General features: G+C 55.0%; 1 protein-coding gene and 1 long non-coding RNA gene across 2 annotated transcripts; one reads left to right on the top strand and one right to left on the bottom strand.

Annotated features, from left to right (window-relative positions):
• Positions 1-3,328: 3,328 nt before the first annotated feature.
• On the bottom strand, positions 3,329-12,949 carry Hdgf (heparin binding growth factor). The gene is made up of 6 exons (XM_004871244.4): positions 12,560-12,949; positions 6,619-6,695; positions 6,329-6,467; positions 5,543-5,728; positions 4,653-4,948; positions 3,329-4,541 (listed from the first exon to the last, which is right to left on the bottom strand). Exons 1-6 carry the CDS (start codon positions 12,644-12,646, stop codon positions 4,535-4,537), a joined length of 792 nt encoding a protein of 263 aa, XP_004871301.2. The 5' UTR covers positions 12,647-12,949; the 3' UTR covers positions 3,329-4,534.
• On the top strand, positions 7,963-13,737 carry LOC147820819 (uncharacterized). Its single transcript, XR_015448135.1, has 2 exons — positions 7,963-8,149; positions 10,860-13,737. It is a non-coding gene; the product is annotated as an uncharacterized LOC147820819 (long non-coding RNA).
• Positions 13,738-17,772: the final 4,035 nt, after the last annotated feature.

Raw genomic sequence — 17,772 nt, 5'->3', positions numbered from 1 at the left:
GTCTCATCTGTCTGGCAAGCGCAAGGTCCTGAGTTCAATCCCCAGTACTGGGGAGAAAATAAATAAATAAATGCTGCTGGGGATTTAGCTCAGTGGTTTCCCTGCCTGCTGCCCAAGCGCAAGGACCTGAGTTCGATCCCCGGGACCAAAAAAAACCCAAAAAATAAGTAAGTAAATGCCTTTCTGTATCTCATTTAAGCCTATGGACAAATGATAAAGTTACCATTAATCTTGTTTTATAAATAAGGATGAACCTACCTTCAAAGTATGAATAAAGTTCGCTACAATGGCATAGAGTCCAGGACTGGGGAGTCAGACCACCTGACTTCCTACTGTCCTCTCCCTTAGTCCCTACTCTGCCACTGTCTTCTGATCTTTTTTTTTTTTTGGTACCGGGGATCGAACTCAGGTCATTGTGCTTGGGCAGCAGGTGGCGAAACCACTGAGCTAAATCCCCGGCCATCTGCCACTGTCTTACTGTGTGACTACAGACAACTTCTGAGTTTCATCTCACCACTCCTAACTCTACAGCATTCCCAGTGTCCTTTAAGTCATTTTAAATATTTTACCAGCGCAAGGTGTAGAATAACATGAATAGTATTACCCTTTATGGATAAACTAACAATATTCTGATGGGCATATTTAGGGGGAGGAAACAAGAAACTAAAGTACATTTCTTCAGGAGAGGAACTGTTTCCATAACACTTTCACTTTCTAACGATGTGCATAAAAAAAACCAACTAGTGTATCTGAAGAGTGAAATGTTGGCCCTTTTCCTTGTTTACACATCTTAGTATGCTTTTTTTCCCCCGCCAGTACTGGGATCAAACTCAGGACCTTGCACTTGCAAGGCAGGTGTAGTGCCACCGAGCTAAATCCCAGGTCCCTTACACATCTTAGTATGAAAAAAAAAGTCCAGTGTTATCAATTAATGCTGGTTTAATATATGAGCCTAAGTAACCCTATTTCAGATTCAACAAATGATGATTGCAAAGCACTACTGTGACAAACCTAATGGTGGGAATTTCACTATTATCGGCATTTGGTCTCCACACTGCCCAGGAAGACAGATGGTCAGGTCCAAGTGCCATGAGGTCCTTTTTATGGACAAGGAAACCAAAGCCCTGAGAGTTGACGTGACTTGCCCTGGGTCACAGCGGTTGTGGCGTGGGGCCAATCTTTGGACTATAGCCCCTTGCGTGCGGCCGCAGAGTCCCCTAACCGCAGTCATCCTAGGTCTGTGCCTCAGGAAGGTGAACCCAGGAGCCAGCCCAGCCCAGGGCAGCTTCATGCCCCCCTAGACCTTTCCCTTCTGCTTCCTCTACAATCTGGACAGGCTGGCGTCCCTTCTGCAGCGGGACTTTCACTGCGTGCTCTGGAGGCGCCACGGAAGCTCGTGGTGTGGAGCATCTGTCCCTCGGGTCACGGCTCCAAAGGCTTCGCCAGCCAGCCTGCTCCAGGTTGCGCACCCGGCTCCCACACATCACCAGGCCCCAGCTTTCTCCACCCACCCGCTCCAGCTTTCTGGTGCAGAGAATGCAAGGGAGGCGACTGACCTACAGCTAGAGAAAAGGGAGGCCCTTCCCGCACCTGCCTGCTGACGAACCTCGGAGATGTGGTACTTCTAGGTGGAGCGGCCCCCAGCCGCCCTTCCGCGGCTCAGCCGAGCCTCCGCCAGTCACCTCGCACGTGGGCCCTCAACCCGCCCTCTGAGCTTCTGGGAAATGTAGTCTAATTGCAGAGCGGAAATTCAATCACTAATCTGGGCCCTCGGGATGCTGGGAGTTGGCGGAAACAGGAAGTTTGGCGGGCAATAGGCGATCGAGAGAGCTCAAGAACGCCGTGAGGAATGTCGGGAATCAAAGGCGAAGCTGGATAGGCTGACGTGCCTCGCACATTCTGCGCACGCTCTGCGCGGAGGGCCCTGGGAATTGTTGTTCCTAGAGAGGATGGCTCCATTTTCTAGGTGGATATGACTCCCTGTTCCCCGGAGTGTTTCCCTTTCTGGTAGAGACTGTAGAGGTTTCTGCCTTGCCTTTCTCAGCTGGAAAGAGCCTGGGAATATTAAAAAAAAAACCCTAGGCTTTCTACAGGAAGGGATGAGAAGCGGGCCCTTCCAGTGCTTATAGTCTAGTCACAAAATGTCAGATCTGGAAGAAATCTCAGGAGATGATCAAATCCAGTTTTCCAAGTAACGTGGGGAACACTGGAGGATCCCACCCTACCAGCATTCCCCCACCCCAGCACCACCGCCAGTTAAGGGTGACAGCTGTAGCTCTAGTGGAGCAGAAGAGAGACCAGATCTCTCAGTGCTCTGCCTGACCCTGCGTGCCACAATAATCAGTGAAGGATGTATTCTTGCACGGCCACCAGGCCGGTAGTCAACTTGGAAGCCTGGGGCAGCTACCCACTTTGGCCTGTACCTTGTGTGATGTCAGACAGGAACTGCAGTGAGCAGACTAACTCGTGGCAAGAACAGCCTGAGGAAATAATGATCTTTTTGTTCTTTAGATGGGCAGATCTAAGAAAGCATCTCCTTACTAAATGATTAAGATCAGATTGTCATTGGGCCACAAACCCTCACCTCTAAGAAGGGATTCACTGGTCTATGATCACTGTCTCCTAAATAAATCATCCCTAAATCACCTCCCAACAAGACAATCTTTGGAGCAGTTTTCCATCTCCTGTCTGCTAGCTTTTCGAACGGTCCCCTTCCTTGCCTCCACACCTTGTCTCTCGACTTAAATGCCCTTTTGTGCAGCCACCAGCGGGACCTGGGTTGGGTGGCAGTACCATTAGCAGGGAGAAAGGGTCATCTGCTTTAATCTCTGGCCTTCCCCTTGAGCCCTGGGAGTCAAATTGTTCCTACAGCCAGCCCAAACACCCACAGCTAGGCTGTGGCAGGTATTGACAGCTTCTTCCCACACCCCATTTCTTGTGCAATTTTTCTGGGTGGTACTGAGGATTACACTCTGGGCCTCTGCACTCAGCTACACCCCCAGACACTGCCTCCCCAACAAAGGCTAAGTCACCAAAGCTAGGGTCAAACTCTTGTGATCTTCCTGTGCTAGAATTTCAGGTGTGCACCACTATGTCCCCAGACCTCGTCAGGGATGAAACTGTCTTAAACAGTGTGCAGAAAAGGCAGAATGGATGGTGTATGGTTTATTCTAAGACTGCTTTCATTTAGTTTTAGGTTTCTAGTGGCCTGAGAAGGGGGCAGACTGAGACTTCCAACCTTCCAATCTGAGAAGGTGATTTGGAAGTCATTTCTATTCCCTTCTTCAGTTAACCAATATGTCCCCAAAGGATCAGACAGAATCCAATGTAGTAATCAACAGGTTTTATTTTCCTAGAACTGAATTTATCTATAGTTCTCAGAGCTAAAGTTCCAAAGCTACAGTCAGCAATTTTTCATCAGAGCCCAAGGGAGAGGGGCAGGGATAACAGACAGAAGACAGAGCGGCAGGAAACCACTAGGAAGAGGCTGGGAGCGGGTACTCACTCTGTTGTCTCAGTGAGTTTACAAACCAGATCTGGTGAAAATACCAACGGACCAGGTAAGGGTATGTGGGTAGGAAATGACACCAGAAGAAACACCAAAGCCCCAGCTACAAAGAGTCATCCAGCCCCACACAGAAGGGGAGCCTCCCAGTGCACCTCAGAAATGGGGGCAGCATGGGGAAGGAAGGAGCAGGACAGGGAGCACACAAAGGGTTAGGGGGCCTTCAAATTTTTTTTGTAATTTTCTTTTATTAAAAACATTTCCTAAAAAATTTGTCTCTTCCTTTACATCTGGGTGGTGTATGTAACTGTAGGCTGGCCTTGAGTACTGTGGGAAAGGGGACAGGGCAGCTGGGAGTTTCCCCAGGGCACCCCATCTCTGGCCCCAGAGCTCTATAAAGGAGGCAGACACTCGACACTCCTACCCACACGGGGGAAGCCGACCCTTCAGATCTCAGGAAGCCCCAAAATCTTTTGATGATAACCAAACCCCCAGAACCCTTGGATCATCAGCAGAAGACTGGGTGAGGTCAATCTCGGAGGACTTACGGGATGGAGCCCCTCCCCCACAGGCGGTCCCACTTTCCCTGAATCTCGGCAGCTGGGAAAGACGTGTGGGACTGGGGACAGAAGCCCAGGACGCTGCCTTCTGGCCCCCAACACCCCCAGCCTGAAGCCCACCCTGCTGTTTATGCTCCACCCTTTCCACGCCTACCCAAAGCCACCAGAATGTCTATGGGAGAGGAGGAGGGGGTCAGGCGGAACAGGAGCCCTGGGAAACAGCTTCAAGCAGCATGGAGCACAACAGCCTCGTGTCCCCCAGGGAGCTGAAGACACAGCAGACTGGGGACCCGGAGGTGAGGGCCAGATCAAGCTCCAGGGGCCGGGCTCATAGTGGGGAACAAGTGGAGGGGGAGAGCGGGTGGGGTGGGACGGGAGAGGGTTCCCAGTTTGAGGCCGTGGCCAGTTTCCCCAGTAGCACCCAGACAGCAGCAGGAACGGGGCAGGGCTCCTCTTGAAACACTGGTGGCTACAGGCTGTGGATGGATGGTTGAGGGAGAAGGGTTACTGGGTGGCTGGGCCTGGCCTCCTGGGGAGCCCCCGCAGCCCGAGGGGCTGACTGTGCAGGCCCTTCTCTCCCCACTCACCTCTCATGATCTCGGACGCCCCGGGCCTCAGCATCCTCCTTGGCTGCCGCCGCCTTCTCCTCCTTCTCCTCCTCCTCTTCCTCCTCCTCCTCCTCCTCCTCCTCCTCTTCTTCCTCCTCCTCCTCCTCCTCCTCCTCCTCCTCTTCCTTGTGAGGAAGGCCTCGGCCAGAGATGGGCTCCGAGGGGGTGCTGTTCTTCTCCCCCTCTGTGGAGACCGGCCTCTCACCCTCCAGGGTGGCTGCCTCCTTCTCCTCCCCTTCCGGGTCTTCTGCCTCCTTGGGACGTTTAGGGGAGTCCTAGACAGGAGGGGCAGAGATGCAGCAGGCTGAGGCTAGAGAAGATGGGTACCAGCCGCCTAGTTGTACCCCCACCCCAGTCTGCTCTTTTTTTGGTACCAGGGATTGAACTCGGGACCTTGTGTTTTTGAGGTAGGCAACGGAACCACTGAGCTATATCCCCGGCCCTCAGGCTCCTCTCTTTCCTGGGCTGATATCCAGTCAGTTCTTCCACAGCCCCATCCTTTATTTTCCTCATTTTTTTTTTTTGTTGTTGGTACTGGGGATCAAACTCGGGACCTTGTGCTTGCAAGGTGGGCGTCAGAACCACTAAGCTAAATCCCGTTCCCCTGTCTTTTATTTTTTGAGATAGGGTCTCACTACACAGTCCAGGCTAGGCCGGAACTCCTAGAGATTGTCCTGCCTCAGCATCCGGCTGCTGGCATCACAGGTGTGTGCCGTCACGCTGGGCTGCAGCCCCCTCTTAACTATATGCTGGCTTCTATCCCCATCTTTCCAGCTCTCTGAGCCCAGGGGTCTCTCTCAGCTTGAGGGCTCCCTGAGGGAGAGCCGGGATGCTGCAGGGGACTGGGCTGACGTCCTCGGGGCCCTCACCTCCAGCAGGTCGCCTGCTCTCCTCTTCAGGGACCCCTTCTCGTTCTTCTCCTTGGCCGGCTCATCGATGACCAGCTTCCCCTCCTCATCGCTGCTACCCTCCGCATTCCCCTTCTTGTCACCGTCTCCCTCTGTCGCTTCAGGCTCTGGCTCTGGCTCTGGCAAGCAGCTCTTTTTCTGAGAGGGCTGTGGCAGAGAGGCCAGAGGCTGAGTGGCACCAGCGGCTGCCATGCCGGGCCCCTCCCCAGGCCCCCCTCGACCACTCACTTTTTTCCTTTTCCCGCCTCACCCCCACCCCCACCCTGGTGCCCAGTCTCACGAGTGATTTGAGACCCACCTCTGTCGGATTAGCCCCCGGGGAAACCCACTGGCCGGGCAGGCAGGGCTCTGTGCAGGAGGGGGGAGGGCTGGAGCAGGAGGCAAGACCTCGGGTCAACTTCTCCCAAAGGGAGCTGGGACCCTTTCCCCGCAACCCCGCCCCCCACCCTCCCGCCTCCTCCTGCCCGGCTCACGAGCACCTCTTGCTGGAAGCCTTCGTGGGGAGAGGAAGGCCATGTCCTGCACTCACGGTGGGCCCAAGGCCTGCCCCTACTTACCGCCACCATCTAACAGTGGCCCCTGACCACAGCTACACAACACAGAGGCCCCAGCCCCTCTTTCGGGAAGCCCCTCCCCACACCCCCAAAGCCCTGATGTCCCAAGGACTAAGCATCACCTGGGGCCGGGCTCTCGGAGCCCATGGCCACATCTGCTGTCCAGGGGCCTCAGGGGTAGACGGCAGCTCACCTGGTAGCCAGAGGCCTTGACAGTGGGGTTGTTCTCGATCTCCCATAGCCCCTCGCTGAACCCTTTCCGCTTGTTAGGCTTGCCAAACTTCTCCTTGGACTCCTCGTAAGGGAAGAGGTCTTTGGGGCCCAGGAATGCCCTGGTGAGAGATGGGAGACTGTGCTCTCGAGCCCTTGCTGCTCCTGGGCTGCACAGCCCGACACAGAGGGGCCACCGTGACCACCTCTCTCCCCAGAGAGCCCCCCCCACCCGCAGGACCTCCCAGCCACACCTCGCTGCCCTTCACTCACGTCTCGTGGGTCCCAAAGAAAAAGACTTGGTACTTGTTGGCTGTGGATTTCATGGTAGCCTCGGGCATCTCATCAATCTGGGGTGAGAGGAGGGAGGGGAGTGTGAGCCGAAGGTCTGAGCTTCAGTCAGAGGCAAGAGCACAGACCTCAAGGGCGGCAGGAACGGGTCCTCCAGCGACCACCAGAATGGCTCACAAACCATTTTTAGCAGCAAACTTTGCTCAAACTCAGTCTGACATGAAACCCGGAGTCCCTCCCTTGCTTTAAGAGCCAGACAAGTACATCCCCCAGGGTGTCAGGCACCTGCCCCTTTGCTTTTCTGAGATGGGGGGGGCTGCTATATGGCCCAGGCTGCCCCCCAACTCACAATCCTTCTGGCTCAGCATGGCCTGGAATAAAAACACAGCTCCAACTCTCTTGTTTTCTCGCCCACCCCACTACAATTTCCAAATGTCGATCTGTGCATCTCATTCCCTTTCAACACCTCATGACCAGGGCCCACCTGTCCCATTTCTTCCCCAAAAGGGGAGGGTCTGAATCTCCTCTGCCAGCTTCAGTTGTTAACCAGACACCTCACGAAACCTCTCCTGTTTCCTCGACTGTAAAATTGAGACACTCTCTGCACTTAGACCATGATCACCATGCCAGCCCAGGGTGCTGCCCTCCGTTCTGGCCTCACGGCCTCTGCTCCACCATCACTTCCTCTAGAAAGCTTCCCCAGCGCCCGGGATTTAGCTCAGTGAAACTTCTGCCTGGGTACCCCTCCCTCACAGTTCCAGTTTGACACTGAGGATATATGTGTGGACTACTTGGGTCTCACCCACCCCCAGCTCAGAGACCAGTCTGCCCTTGTCCCCAGCACACAGTGGGTGCACAGTAAGTACGTGCTGAAGGAACCTGCAACACAGAGCAGACTATTCTGGCTTTAGTGCAGAGGGGAGGTCAAAGGGGTGCCTGGTCAGCACTCGCTCTGACAGCCCCCAAAGCTTCTGAGGAACACTCCAAAAACCAGCAAAATCGTCAAAAGCTCTTTGTTTTACAGATGAGGAAACTGAGACCAGAAAAGAAGTGATTTGCCCAAAACAAAAGGGCAAATTAGCAAGAGCCAGGTCTCCTACTAGATCTTTTGACTTGATCCCGTGCCCAGAGTCCTGGCCCAAGACCAAGGCTGCGGTGGAAAGGGTGGGAGGCACAGAGATCTGAGGTCGGGAAATGAGGCCGTGGCCTAGCCAGCCCCTGCCAGCCCCTCCCAGATCAGGGGCTGGAAACAAGCGAGGCCAGCCTGCGGGGCGGGAAGACACTGGCACGGGAAGACACGGGCACGGGACTACAATTCCCAGCAACACTTGCAGCAGCCCCAGCAGCCTGGCTTCCAGCCGACAGAGGCCAGGTGGCCATGTTGACTGGGGCCCCAGACAGACAGGCCAGGGCAGTGATTACAAGGAGACAGGGACAGAGGACCCGACTGGAGGCCTGGGGAGACACAGAGGCTGAGTGGATGGGAATGAGCCGAGACACACCCAGGAGCGGGGTGAGGCCCGGGCACGAATTCGAGGGGCATCTCTTCCCCGGCTCAGGAGGCTCCAGACTTCAGGGCACCTCCCCCTTGCCCCGTGGCCTCCAGGGACAGAGGTCCAGCCCCTCCCCCCAGGAAGACCCAGCACAAACTGGGCCCTCCCTACCAGGGCCTGCTAGGGTGTGAGAGCAGGGGGTGGAAAGGCACGCGGTTCCCCCCCCAACAAGATCCTCGTTGCCATGACAACCCAACCCCGCCCCCAGGGCCACTCAGCAACCAGGAATGTGACCGCCCCTCCCCCCAGGCCCTCTATCCGGATTGGGGAGGAAGGGACACTAACACCCCACCCCCCAAGCCTGGAGTCTGGCACCTGGGTCCCCAGAAGTGCTGGAAACCACAGCTAGGGCTGGCAAACTGGGTGGGGGGATGTGCTCTCACAGGGCCAGTCCTGGGGGAGGGGGAGGCTGGACCGGACACCTGGTGCCTGTCACCAGCTAGCTCCCAGCCCTCCTCTCAGAGGGGTAAGCAAAAACAAAATGAGGGCCTCCAGGGCTTAAGAGATCCCAGGAGATAGGGATAGGACAATAATAGCCTAGGCCCTTCCCTAGGCCTCCTGGATCTGCCTGCGCTCGCTGAACCCAGCAGGGGTGGGAGCCGAAGGGCCTGTGGCTGGGAGCGCAGCGAGCAACTTTGATCTTGCACTCTCCGTGCCCCCACCTGGGCCAGGACTTTAACAGGTTCAGAGTAAACGTGAGATGAAAGAGAAACTGAGGCCCAGGAAGGGAGTGGGGTGGGGGGAAGGGTCAGAAATGAGGCAGGTTCTCTCCAGAAAGGTAAGACTGCAAAGCACCTGGCTGCCCGGCTTCCCAGGATAGTGAGCTTCAGAGACAGGCAGCTGAGCCTGAATGGTGGGCCCGGGAGAAATTAAGAAGGACGGAATTAAAAATAGATTGAGACACACACCAGATACACCCGGCCTGCTGACTTCAGGCTCCAGAAAGGATGGGCCTGGAGATAAAGGGCCGAGAATAGGGCAAGGCTAGTTAGGTATATTTAAGAAAAGGGTCCTTCCACCTTCCCACCCAGACCTTGGGGAAGGGTGAGAGTGACCGGCCCTTCAGTATTAAACCCAGGGCATTCCCACTGAGCTAAATCCCCAGCCCTTAGTACCATTTTTAATTTTTGGTTTCAGACGGGGCTGGCGTTGAACTCACTATGGAGCCCAGGCATCCTCCTGCCTCAGCCCCTGAGTGCTAATAATTACATGCATGTGCTACCACACCTAGCTTTTAAATTTTGAGACAAGGTGTCACTAAATTGTCCAGGCTGGGCTCCAACTTGCAATCAGAGAGATCTCCAGTGGTGAGATTCTAGGCAAGTCCCACCTAGCCTGCCCCTATGTTCTTTTAATGGAATTCCAACCGCTCAGAAAGAGGAAGAGGGCTGGGGGGGTACAGCACACAGGGTTCATAAGGCCCTTAGGGCAATCCCCAACACTAGAAAGGGCTGTAGAGGACAGCGATCCCACTGCAGGGCACCTCCACTCAAGCTTAAAGCAAAGGGTGGTTCTTCCTAGGCAAGGAGAATATAAGGTGTCAGGGGAGCCCGGTACCCCAATACAGACATCTGTCTCCCAGTTGGTGGCTTCATATCCAGCCTGTGACTCAGAACCAGGGAGTCAATGTTAAGTGGGTCGGGATGCAGCCCAGATTCTAGGGACCGCACTGTAGCCCCCCCACCAGCTACCAGGAGAGGAGGCTCTGTGACCTTTGGGCCTTGCAGGGATCCAGGCAGGTTTCTTCTCAGGCCCTGGCCATCTGCTATACACCCCCACTCTACGTTTGAATGACACCCCATCCTGCATGTCATGAGGCCTGTAGAGGGACCTGAAGTGTGCACACAGGAGGAGTGAGGGGGATCGAACACTGCTCCCTGGGCTTCAGACCACAAGCACATCGGGGTCAAGGCGGAGGGAATGCTGAGCACATGCTGGCTGCCAGCGGAGAACCACCACACCCAGGGCTGGGCGGACCTGACCCAGGAACCGGAAAATCCAGGGCAGCAGGCAGTTAGACAGTTGGCGCTGGGAAGTGTGGCAACCCTAAAGGGGAGAGAAGAGGGGAGGACAAACGAGGAAAGACAGGGCCTTGGGCTGCTCAGGAGCTTTTCTGGGATTGTGAAACAGGAAAGAGAGGAGGAGGAAGGAATTTGAGGGGAAAATCCCTGAGTCTTGGAGTTTAACTGTTAAGTGCTTGGAGAGCCCCCAGGAAGTTGGGCAGGAAAAGGAAGGAAAGGAGAAGGTTAAGATGGAGTCACACCATCCTTCCAGGCAGGGCCTGTCACCACGTGGCCCTTCAGGCTGTGCTCGAAAGCACTGGATCCTTCCAGTCTCACTTAGAATCACCCATGCTCCACAGCAGCAGAGACCAAAGGAGGCAAGGTCCACAAGGTAGCCTTCACTGTGGCTGAGGATCTGGCCTGCCCCAGGGGCGCCCCTACTCCACACCCATCAGGGGCTGGGCCTCTCAGGGCTGAGACAAGCCCAGGGAATGGTGAGGAGACTCAGCTTTGTTCTTTGAGGGTTCATGGGGTGGTGTCTGGGAAGTAACAGTCTTGAGTGCTCCCCCTCCTGCTAACTAACTCAGGCAAAAGACAGGAAAAGTGTGGGGCCTAGTTAAGATCCAAGCCTGACCTCCCCACCCCAACTCTTAACTTTATCTAAAAGCTCCAGGCCTCAACTGAAGGACTCTGCCTCCCCTCCTGTCCTGGAGGCTCAGGGTGAAGATCAGATGGCATCCGAAGTCCCAGGCACTGGCCTCACTTCACAAGTCACCAGAATCCTCAGGGTCTTCCTGCCAGCCATCACTGTGGGTGCTCCTGTGTGTCCCTACCCCTTTGCCCTCTGCCCTCTTCCTGACCCAGAAGGGGTTCTCTGCAACCCACATTCCCGCCAACACCTCCTCGGGATAGCTCAGCCCGGCCTCTGGACTTTGTCTCACCACAGGAGGGAGAAGCAGTGGAGACCCGAGTTCAGTTCTTGCCCTGCCCACCAGGGCCTTGGCATGGGGGCCAAGACGCCAGTTGAACCAAATGGTACAGGGTAAAGTACAGGAGTGTTCACATGCCACACACACACACACCCCTCAGGAGGCCCTGGATTCGGGGAGAGCCCTGCTCCCTACACTTCTTACTTGATCCACACCAAAGCTCCAGGGAAGGAGGAACTCAAGGCATGGGATCTCAGGCACACACCACTCCCCCGACAGGGAAGAGTGGAAGAGTCTTGGAGTTTTCTCAGAGTGGCCGTGTGGGCCTGCCGTCCTCCGAAGGACTCAGGTGGGCCAGGGTAATTTCCCAGGCTCAAGGGAGTGAGTGTCGTCAGCCAGAGGAACAGCAATCTTACCCTGAGAAGAGGAGCCCAAAGCCACGAGGCAGGCCTCCCTCCACCCACTTCTAACCTTAGCTTTCCATCCACAGAAGCCCTACACTCCAGGGGGCTGAGTCATGCCTCTCCCAACACCAAAGGCCCCTCTAACCCACGTTAGAGCAAGTTGCCAGAGGCACTGCCCCCTGAGACCTCCATTCTACTCTAGGAACCGCACCACCAACCCTTCCCTAACCTACCTAGTCTTTGGGGAAAGGTGATAAACACCCAACTCCGAGCCTGGGCCCCACCCTCCCACCTGGCCAGGTGCTCAAGGCCCTTCTGTTGGCGGGCTCAGCTCACCGCAAGGCGAGGCGGGATGCTGGGGGTGGGGGGGGCGACTCGACTCGGGCTCCCCTACCCGCACGAAAGCGGTCTAGACCGGGTTCCACCCCCACATGGGGCCCTGCGGTCCTCGGTCCCACATTTGCGCTGGCAACACAGGGAGAACACTAATGTACAACTGAGGGAGACGGGCGCTGGCGCATTAGTTTCCAGGGCAGGTAAATCCCTTCTTCCACCACCCCCACCGCCTCCTCGACCCTCCCAACTTCAGATCTCGCAGATGCCCCAAAGTTTTCTAGAAGCGCACTACGCGTCCACCCAGCCCTATCTGGGCAAGGATTCTTCGTAACCATTTGCCCAGGAAAAGGAGTCTGAACTGGGGGGTGACGACCAGTGGAGAAACGGGATCTCAAGAGGGGGACCGACGGCGCGGTGGGAGGAGTTACGCGGCCGGCCCGAACCCGCACCGCGCGCCCCAGCCGGCGAGAGTGGGGGTTGGGGGCGGAACCGAGCGCGGAGCCGGCAGGGGATCCGCGCCCCGAGTCCGCGCCGCGCACGCGCTCGCCAGGTGCGCCCCCCGCCGCTGCCACCGTTACGTAACCGGCGGGTGGGCTTGGGCGGTGGGGAACCGGGACCCGGGTGCCCTCCGCCCGCCCCGGCCCCAGGCGTTACGCAACCCCAGCCGGTGGGGCCGGGGTGCGGGCGGCGCTGCTCACCCGGGCCGGCCAGTGCGGGTAGCCCTTCATCTTGGCGAACACCAGGTCTCCACATTTGTACTCCTTCTGCCGGTTGGATCGCGACATGGCGAGGCTCCGGGCTCCCCGGGCTCCGCGCCGGGCCGGGAAGCGTGAGCCCAAGTTTGGGCGCGCGGCGGTAGCGGTGGCGGCGCCGCTCCGCTCCGGCCCGCGCGCGGCCCCCGCCTCGATGGCTGCCCCCGGCCCGAGCTCTGGCGCGGCCACGGTCTCCACCCGCGCGCCGCTCGGACGGGGCGGGCGCGGGTCCGACGACGCTCGGCGCAGCGGTGCGCGCTCGTGCAGTTGTTTGTGTTTGAAATTCAATTGCTCCCTCCTCGGCGCGAGGCCTCTTCCTCCACCCCCGCCGGTCCCACTCCTCCCCTCCCTCCTCCCGGCCCGCTCCTCCCCCCGCGCCCCGCCCGCGGCGGTTTGATGCGCGCGGCGGCTTGACGCCCCACGCCTGCTCCTGCCGGGCGCCCAACCCCGAGCCGCTCGGCGGCGCGCGGCGACTCAGGCCCGAGCAGCCGAGCGCCGAGCGCACCAAGCGGGCTTTGTGTGCCTGCTGTCGGTAGTGCCTGCTGTCGGTAGTCCCCGCCCGCTTGCCGTCCGGGAGGAGCTGGCGCCCGGCTGGACGGGGCGCTCCCCTCCGCCCCAAGCACTGCTCCGCTCGGCGCTCACCGCCGCGGCTCGGCCGAGCCCAGTGCACGCGTCTGGGCTCCGCGTCTCCCAGCGCTCTGCTGCATCCCCTCCGCGGGGTGCCTGGCAGCGTTCGAGGCGCCCAGACGACGGGAGTGAGTACCGCGCCGCCGCGCACAGGGGCCACCCCGAACCCCACGTGCTTGGAGTCTGCGGGGTGGCTTTGGAGACGTCGGGGATTCGAGCTCCACATCGGCCTTCGCAGCCAGGAGGCGTCCGAGGGACTGAGCACCAGGCGGCTATTCCGGGTGCCTTAAATCTCCAGCTCCCTGCTGCCTAGCGGAGAGCTGGGCCCGACGATCAGCTCTCCTCGAAGGCACGAGCTCCGTTCTAGTGGCAGAAGACGGCAGAGCGCGGCGCTACCGGGAGTGGGGCGCCTTCGAGGCCTTCGCAAAGTGGTGACTTTGAGATTGGCCTTAAAGAATAAGTAGGGTTTCGCCAAATAAAACTTTATTGTAGTTACAGGATTGGTTTGCTGTCACTGTGTCCAAATTTTAAACATCTGTAGTCTCTTAGAAGTTTAAAAAGAGAAAAATAAATAAATAAATAAAAGGCAGCAAAATCATGTACAGGTACAAATTCCCTACGATGGATGTTATTGTGTTTATTAAAATATGCCAATTAAAAAAACCATTTGGGGTGGGGGATAAAGGTCAGAGGTACAGTTCCTGCCCAGCGCATGTGTGAGACCCTAGGTTTGATTCCCAGCCCAGCAATAAATGAATAAATTTGGGGTCTTCTCTTGCTGTGATTTTGGGAGAAGGGGGCTGAGACAGGGTCTCACTGTAGCCCAGGCTGACCTCCAACCCACAGTGACCCTTCTGTGCTGGGATTTCAGGTAGGCACACCATGTCCGGCTCTGTTGCGGTGGGTTTGTTTTTTTTCTGGTGCTGGGGATTGAACCCACGGCCTTGCGCATATTAGGCAAAGGCTCTGCCACTGACCACCGAGTTACATCCTCAGCCTCTTTTTCACTTCTGTGAACACAAGGTCTTACTAAATTGCCCAAGCTGCACATGGTACATAACTAATCCCAGCACTCATGAGGGTGAGACAAGAGGATCACAGCAAGTTCAAGGTCGGCCTGAGCTACATAGTGAGTTCAAGGCCTTGCATGAACTATAAAGTGAGACCCTGTCTTGAAATAATAAAAATAAATTGCCCAGGCTGTCCTTGAACTTGGAATTCTCCCACCTCAGCCTCTGGAGTAGCATTATAAGCATGCACCGTCACCACCTTGGCTAACTTTTTTAAATTTTTTTTTTTTGCACAGCTGGGGAATTGAACTTCAGGACTTTATATGTGCTAGGCAAGCACTCTGCCAAAGAGCTACAGCCCCAGTGGCTTGTTTTTTAAGACAGTGTCAGGGCCGGGGATTTAGCTCAGTGGTTCCGGCACCTGCCTCACAAGCGCAAGGGCCCGAGTTTGACCTCCATACAAAAAAATTTTTTTAAAAGACAGTGTCTATGTGAGCTAGTCCCTAACTGCTAGGGATCCTGCCTCAGCTGGCCAAGCAGCTTCATCACCACACATTTGAATCTTATGTTACAGGATACCCAGATCCTTGAAATTTTGCAACAAAGTATGCTAGGTTTGAATAGGTAGAATATGATATGTGGTAACCCCACAAGTTTCCTGATTCTATTTCAAAGTGTACGCAAAGTCTTCTGTAAGGAAGTACAGGGTGTAGCTAAAAGACCCATGTCTGCATGTCCACATCCTGCTGTTCACCAATCGTGAGGACTCCGACAGCTTCCTGAACTCCCTCCCCCCCCCCCACATGGTCAGGAAAAAACCTAGGGTCTCCTAAAGGACAGGCAAGCGCTCTACCACTGAGCTACCGATGTGCAGCCCTCTCCCTGGACTTCCCGAGATTCACTTTCCTTCCCCGTTAGACGAGATCTGTGACTCCCCTGCCTACGTCAGGCTGCTTCTCTGCAGAGGCCCGCAGTTGTTGCCAGAGGTCTGCAGACAGCTGGCTCTCCTCATGGCCATGGGGGGACATTTCTCAAGTCTGGACTGTATAACAGTGTGGCCTCTTGGCATAGTTCACCCTTGCCATGGGAGCCCCTCTGGCCCTCAGCAGCACCACATGGGACATTCTGCAAGGTCCAGTTGCAATAAAAGGGGCAAGCAAGGCCTCCAGCCATAGACCAGTTGATTTGTTTCCATAGCAAATCCAAACTTGTTGTAACAGAGCAACTGGATTCCAGCCGCTGTTTATTTTACAATGTCTTCTGGTTGAAATGCAGTCGGTGCAATAGTCCAGCTTGCCAGGCTAATCCTATTCTTTGTTGTTAGGGGAGAATTTCATCACAAATTCTTAAAGATGTTTCAAGGGTAAGTCTGGTGTCATAACATGTTTCCAGGTCAGTCTTATAGATATGCACAGTTTCAGGGCAACAAATGTGGTCTTTTGTTTTGTGGTATTGGGAATTGAACTCAGGGCCTTCACACTGAGCTACCTTCTCTGTCCTCCTGCCTCAGTCTCCCAGAGTGCTGGGATTATAGGCATGTGCCACCATACCCGGCTTAAGTGTGTTTCGAATTATTTTCCAATTGAGCACACTCCAATTTAGTTAAATTGAAGGGTCCTCCCAATTTCTTCACTTTGTTCGGAGGTGGTAATAAGGCTTCTAAACACGTATTGTAACGCCTTTCTTGGGCCTCTCATTAGTCCACCATGCAGATGTTGGTTGCAGTCATACAACTAAGGTTCCCTTTGTTGCAATAATCTCCTAGGCTGTGGCTGCAATTTAATATCCAAGTTCTTCTTACATCACCAACCAAACCACACCTGGCCCTCACAACCACCCCAAGAGCCTCAGAGGGTCAGTTACACAGGTGGGCATGAGCTCGTCTCCCCCGGGATTCAGGTCTCACTTTCTGCTTTGAAGATTTTACTATGCAAACAAATCACTTGGGAATTTTTCTAAAAAGCAGATTGTAATTCAGTACGTTTGGGATGTGTTCTCTCTCTCCCTTTCTCTCTCTCTCTCTCTCTCTCTCTCTCTTCCTTTTCCTAGTACAGGGAATTGAACCCAGGGCCTTTGCGCTGAGCAAAGTCCCCAGTGCTTTTTCTTTTCTTTCTTTCTTTTTTTTTTTTTTTTGGTACCAGGGATTGAACTTGGGGCCTTGCACTTGCAAGGAAGGTGGTGGAACCACTGAGCTAAATCCCTGGCCCCCCTTTTTCATTTTTTAAAATTTGAGACAGGGGCCTGGGGATTTGGCTCAGTGATGTGCCCGCCTGCCTCAAAAGCACAAGGTCCTGAGTTCAATCCCCGATACAAAAAAAAAAAAAATTTGAAACAGAGTGTCACTAAATTATTAAATCTCCCAAACTAGGCTCTAACAAATTGATCCTCCTTCTGCAGCCTCCCAGAGTACTGGGGTTACAGACGTGCGCCTCCATGCTGGGCTGGAAATGTGCGTTTCTAACAAACTGTAAGATGTTGCTGCTGCTTCAAATCACCATTTGAGAAGAAAGGACCTAGGACACCACCAGCAGTTCACAAACATCTCAGTGAAATTCCCTGGAAATTCCGTGGAAGGTTAGGACAAAAACGGCTGGGTTAGGGACCCCACAACAGGTAAGACTTGTAGGTGCCCATGTGGCTCAGTAGTTCTGAGGTCTCAGAGGAGCAAAATCAGGGAAGACAGTAGTACACTGTACAAACCAGGAGGGAGGAGCATAGCACCAGGGGCCAGGGAGTGCAGAGGGACGGGCAGTGTGTTCTGCAGCAGGCAGTCTGGTTTTGCAGTCCAGGGACTCGGCTACGAATCCTTCTAGCCAGTGAGTAGCTTTTGAGCTTTGGGATAATGACTTAGCCAGAATTTCTTTTTTTTCTTTTTGGTTTGTTTTAGATAGAGTCTCGTTAAGGAATTCAGGCTAGCCTCCTGCCTCCTGCCTCGGCCTCCTGAGTGTTTAGGATTATTGCCGTGTGCCACCACACCTGGCTTAGCTAGAATTTTTAAATATAATTTTCTTCTAGCCTAACAATGAGAATATAAAATCTCCTCTGCTCATTAGGCTTAAAGGAAATGTTAGCTTCCTTCCTTTTCACTTCATTTTTGAAAATTTTCATTAGTCCGTGTTTGCAGTACATCATGGTGACATTCATCGTGGGGCGGTGGTACATGTGCATAACGCACCTTACATCTTTTTCTTGTCACCTTTCCCTCCCTGTCCTTTAACTTTTCTTTTTGGTACAGGGGATCAAACTCAAGACCTTGTGCTTGCCAGGCAGCCAGGCTACCACTGAGCTACATCCTGACCCCTGGCCTTTTTTTTTTGAGACAGGGTATCACTATGTAGTTCAGGCTGGCCTTGATCTCATTATGTAGCCCAATCCTCCTGCCTCAGCCTCCTAAATGCTGGGATCTCAGGCATGTGCCACTAAGCCCAGCCCTTCTCTTCAACCTCCGAGAGAGGCAGGGACTTGCCCCTCGGCTTCATGTGACCTGCCCACATCCCACTTACCAGTCTCTAAAATGGAGGA

The sequence above is a fragment of the Heterocephalus glaber genome, unplaced genomic scaffold (assembly GCF_053883595.1).
Source record: "Heterocephalus glaber isolate CG9 unplaced genomic scaffold, H.glaber_assembly_v1.0 deba00001795, whole genome shotgun sequence".
Lineage (NCBI taxonomy): Eukaryota > Metazoa > Chordata > Mammalia > Rodentia > Bathyergidae > Heterocephalus > Heterocephalus glaber.
Note: the sequence above shows the minus strand (reverse complement) of the source record. Positions and strands in the feature narration are given on the sequence as shown.

What these genes read in the sequence shown, in the direction of transcription:
- Hdgf (XM_004871244.4), bottom strand. Translation starts at nt 12,646, where the DNA reads ATGTCGCGATCCAACCGGCAGAAGGAGTACAAATGTGGAGACCTGGTG. An exon ending in TTCTTTGGGACCCACGAGAC is followed by an intron (nt 6,468 to 6,618) that starts GTGAGTGAAGGG and finishes ATCTCTCACCAG; the next exon opens with GGCATTCCTGGGCCCCAAAG. An exon ending in TCAAGGCCTCTGGCTACCAG is followed by an intron (nt 5,729 to 6,328) that starts GTGAGCTGCCGT and finishes TCTCTGCCACAG; the next exon opens with CCCTCTCAGAAAAAGAGCTG.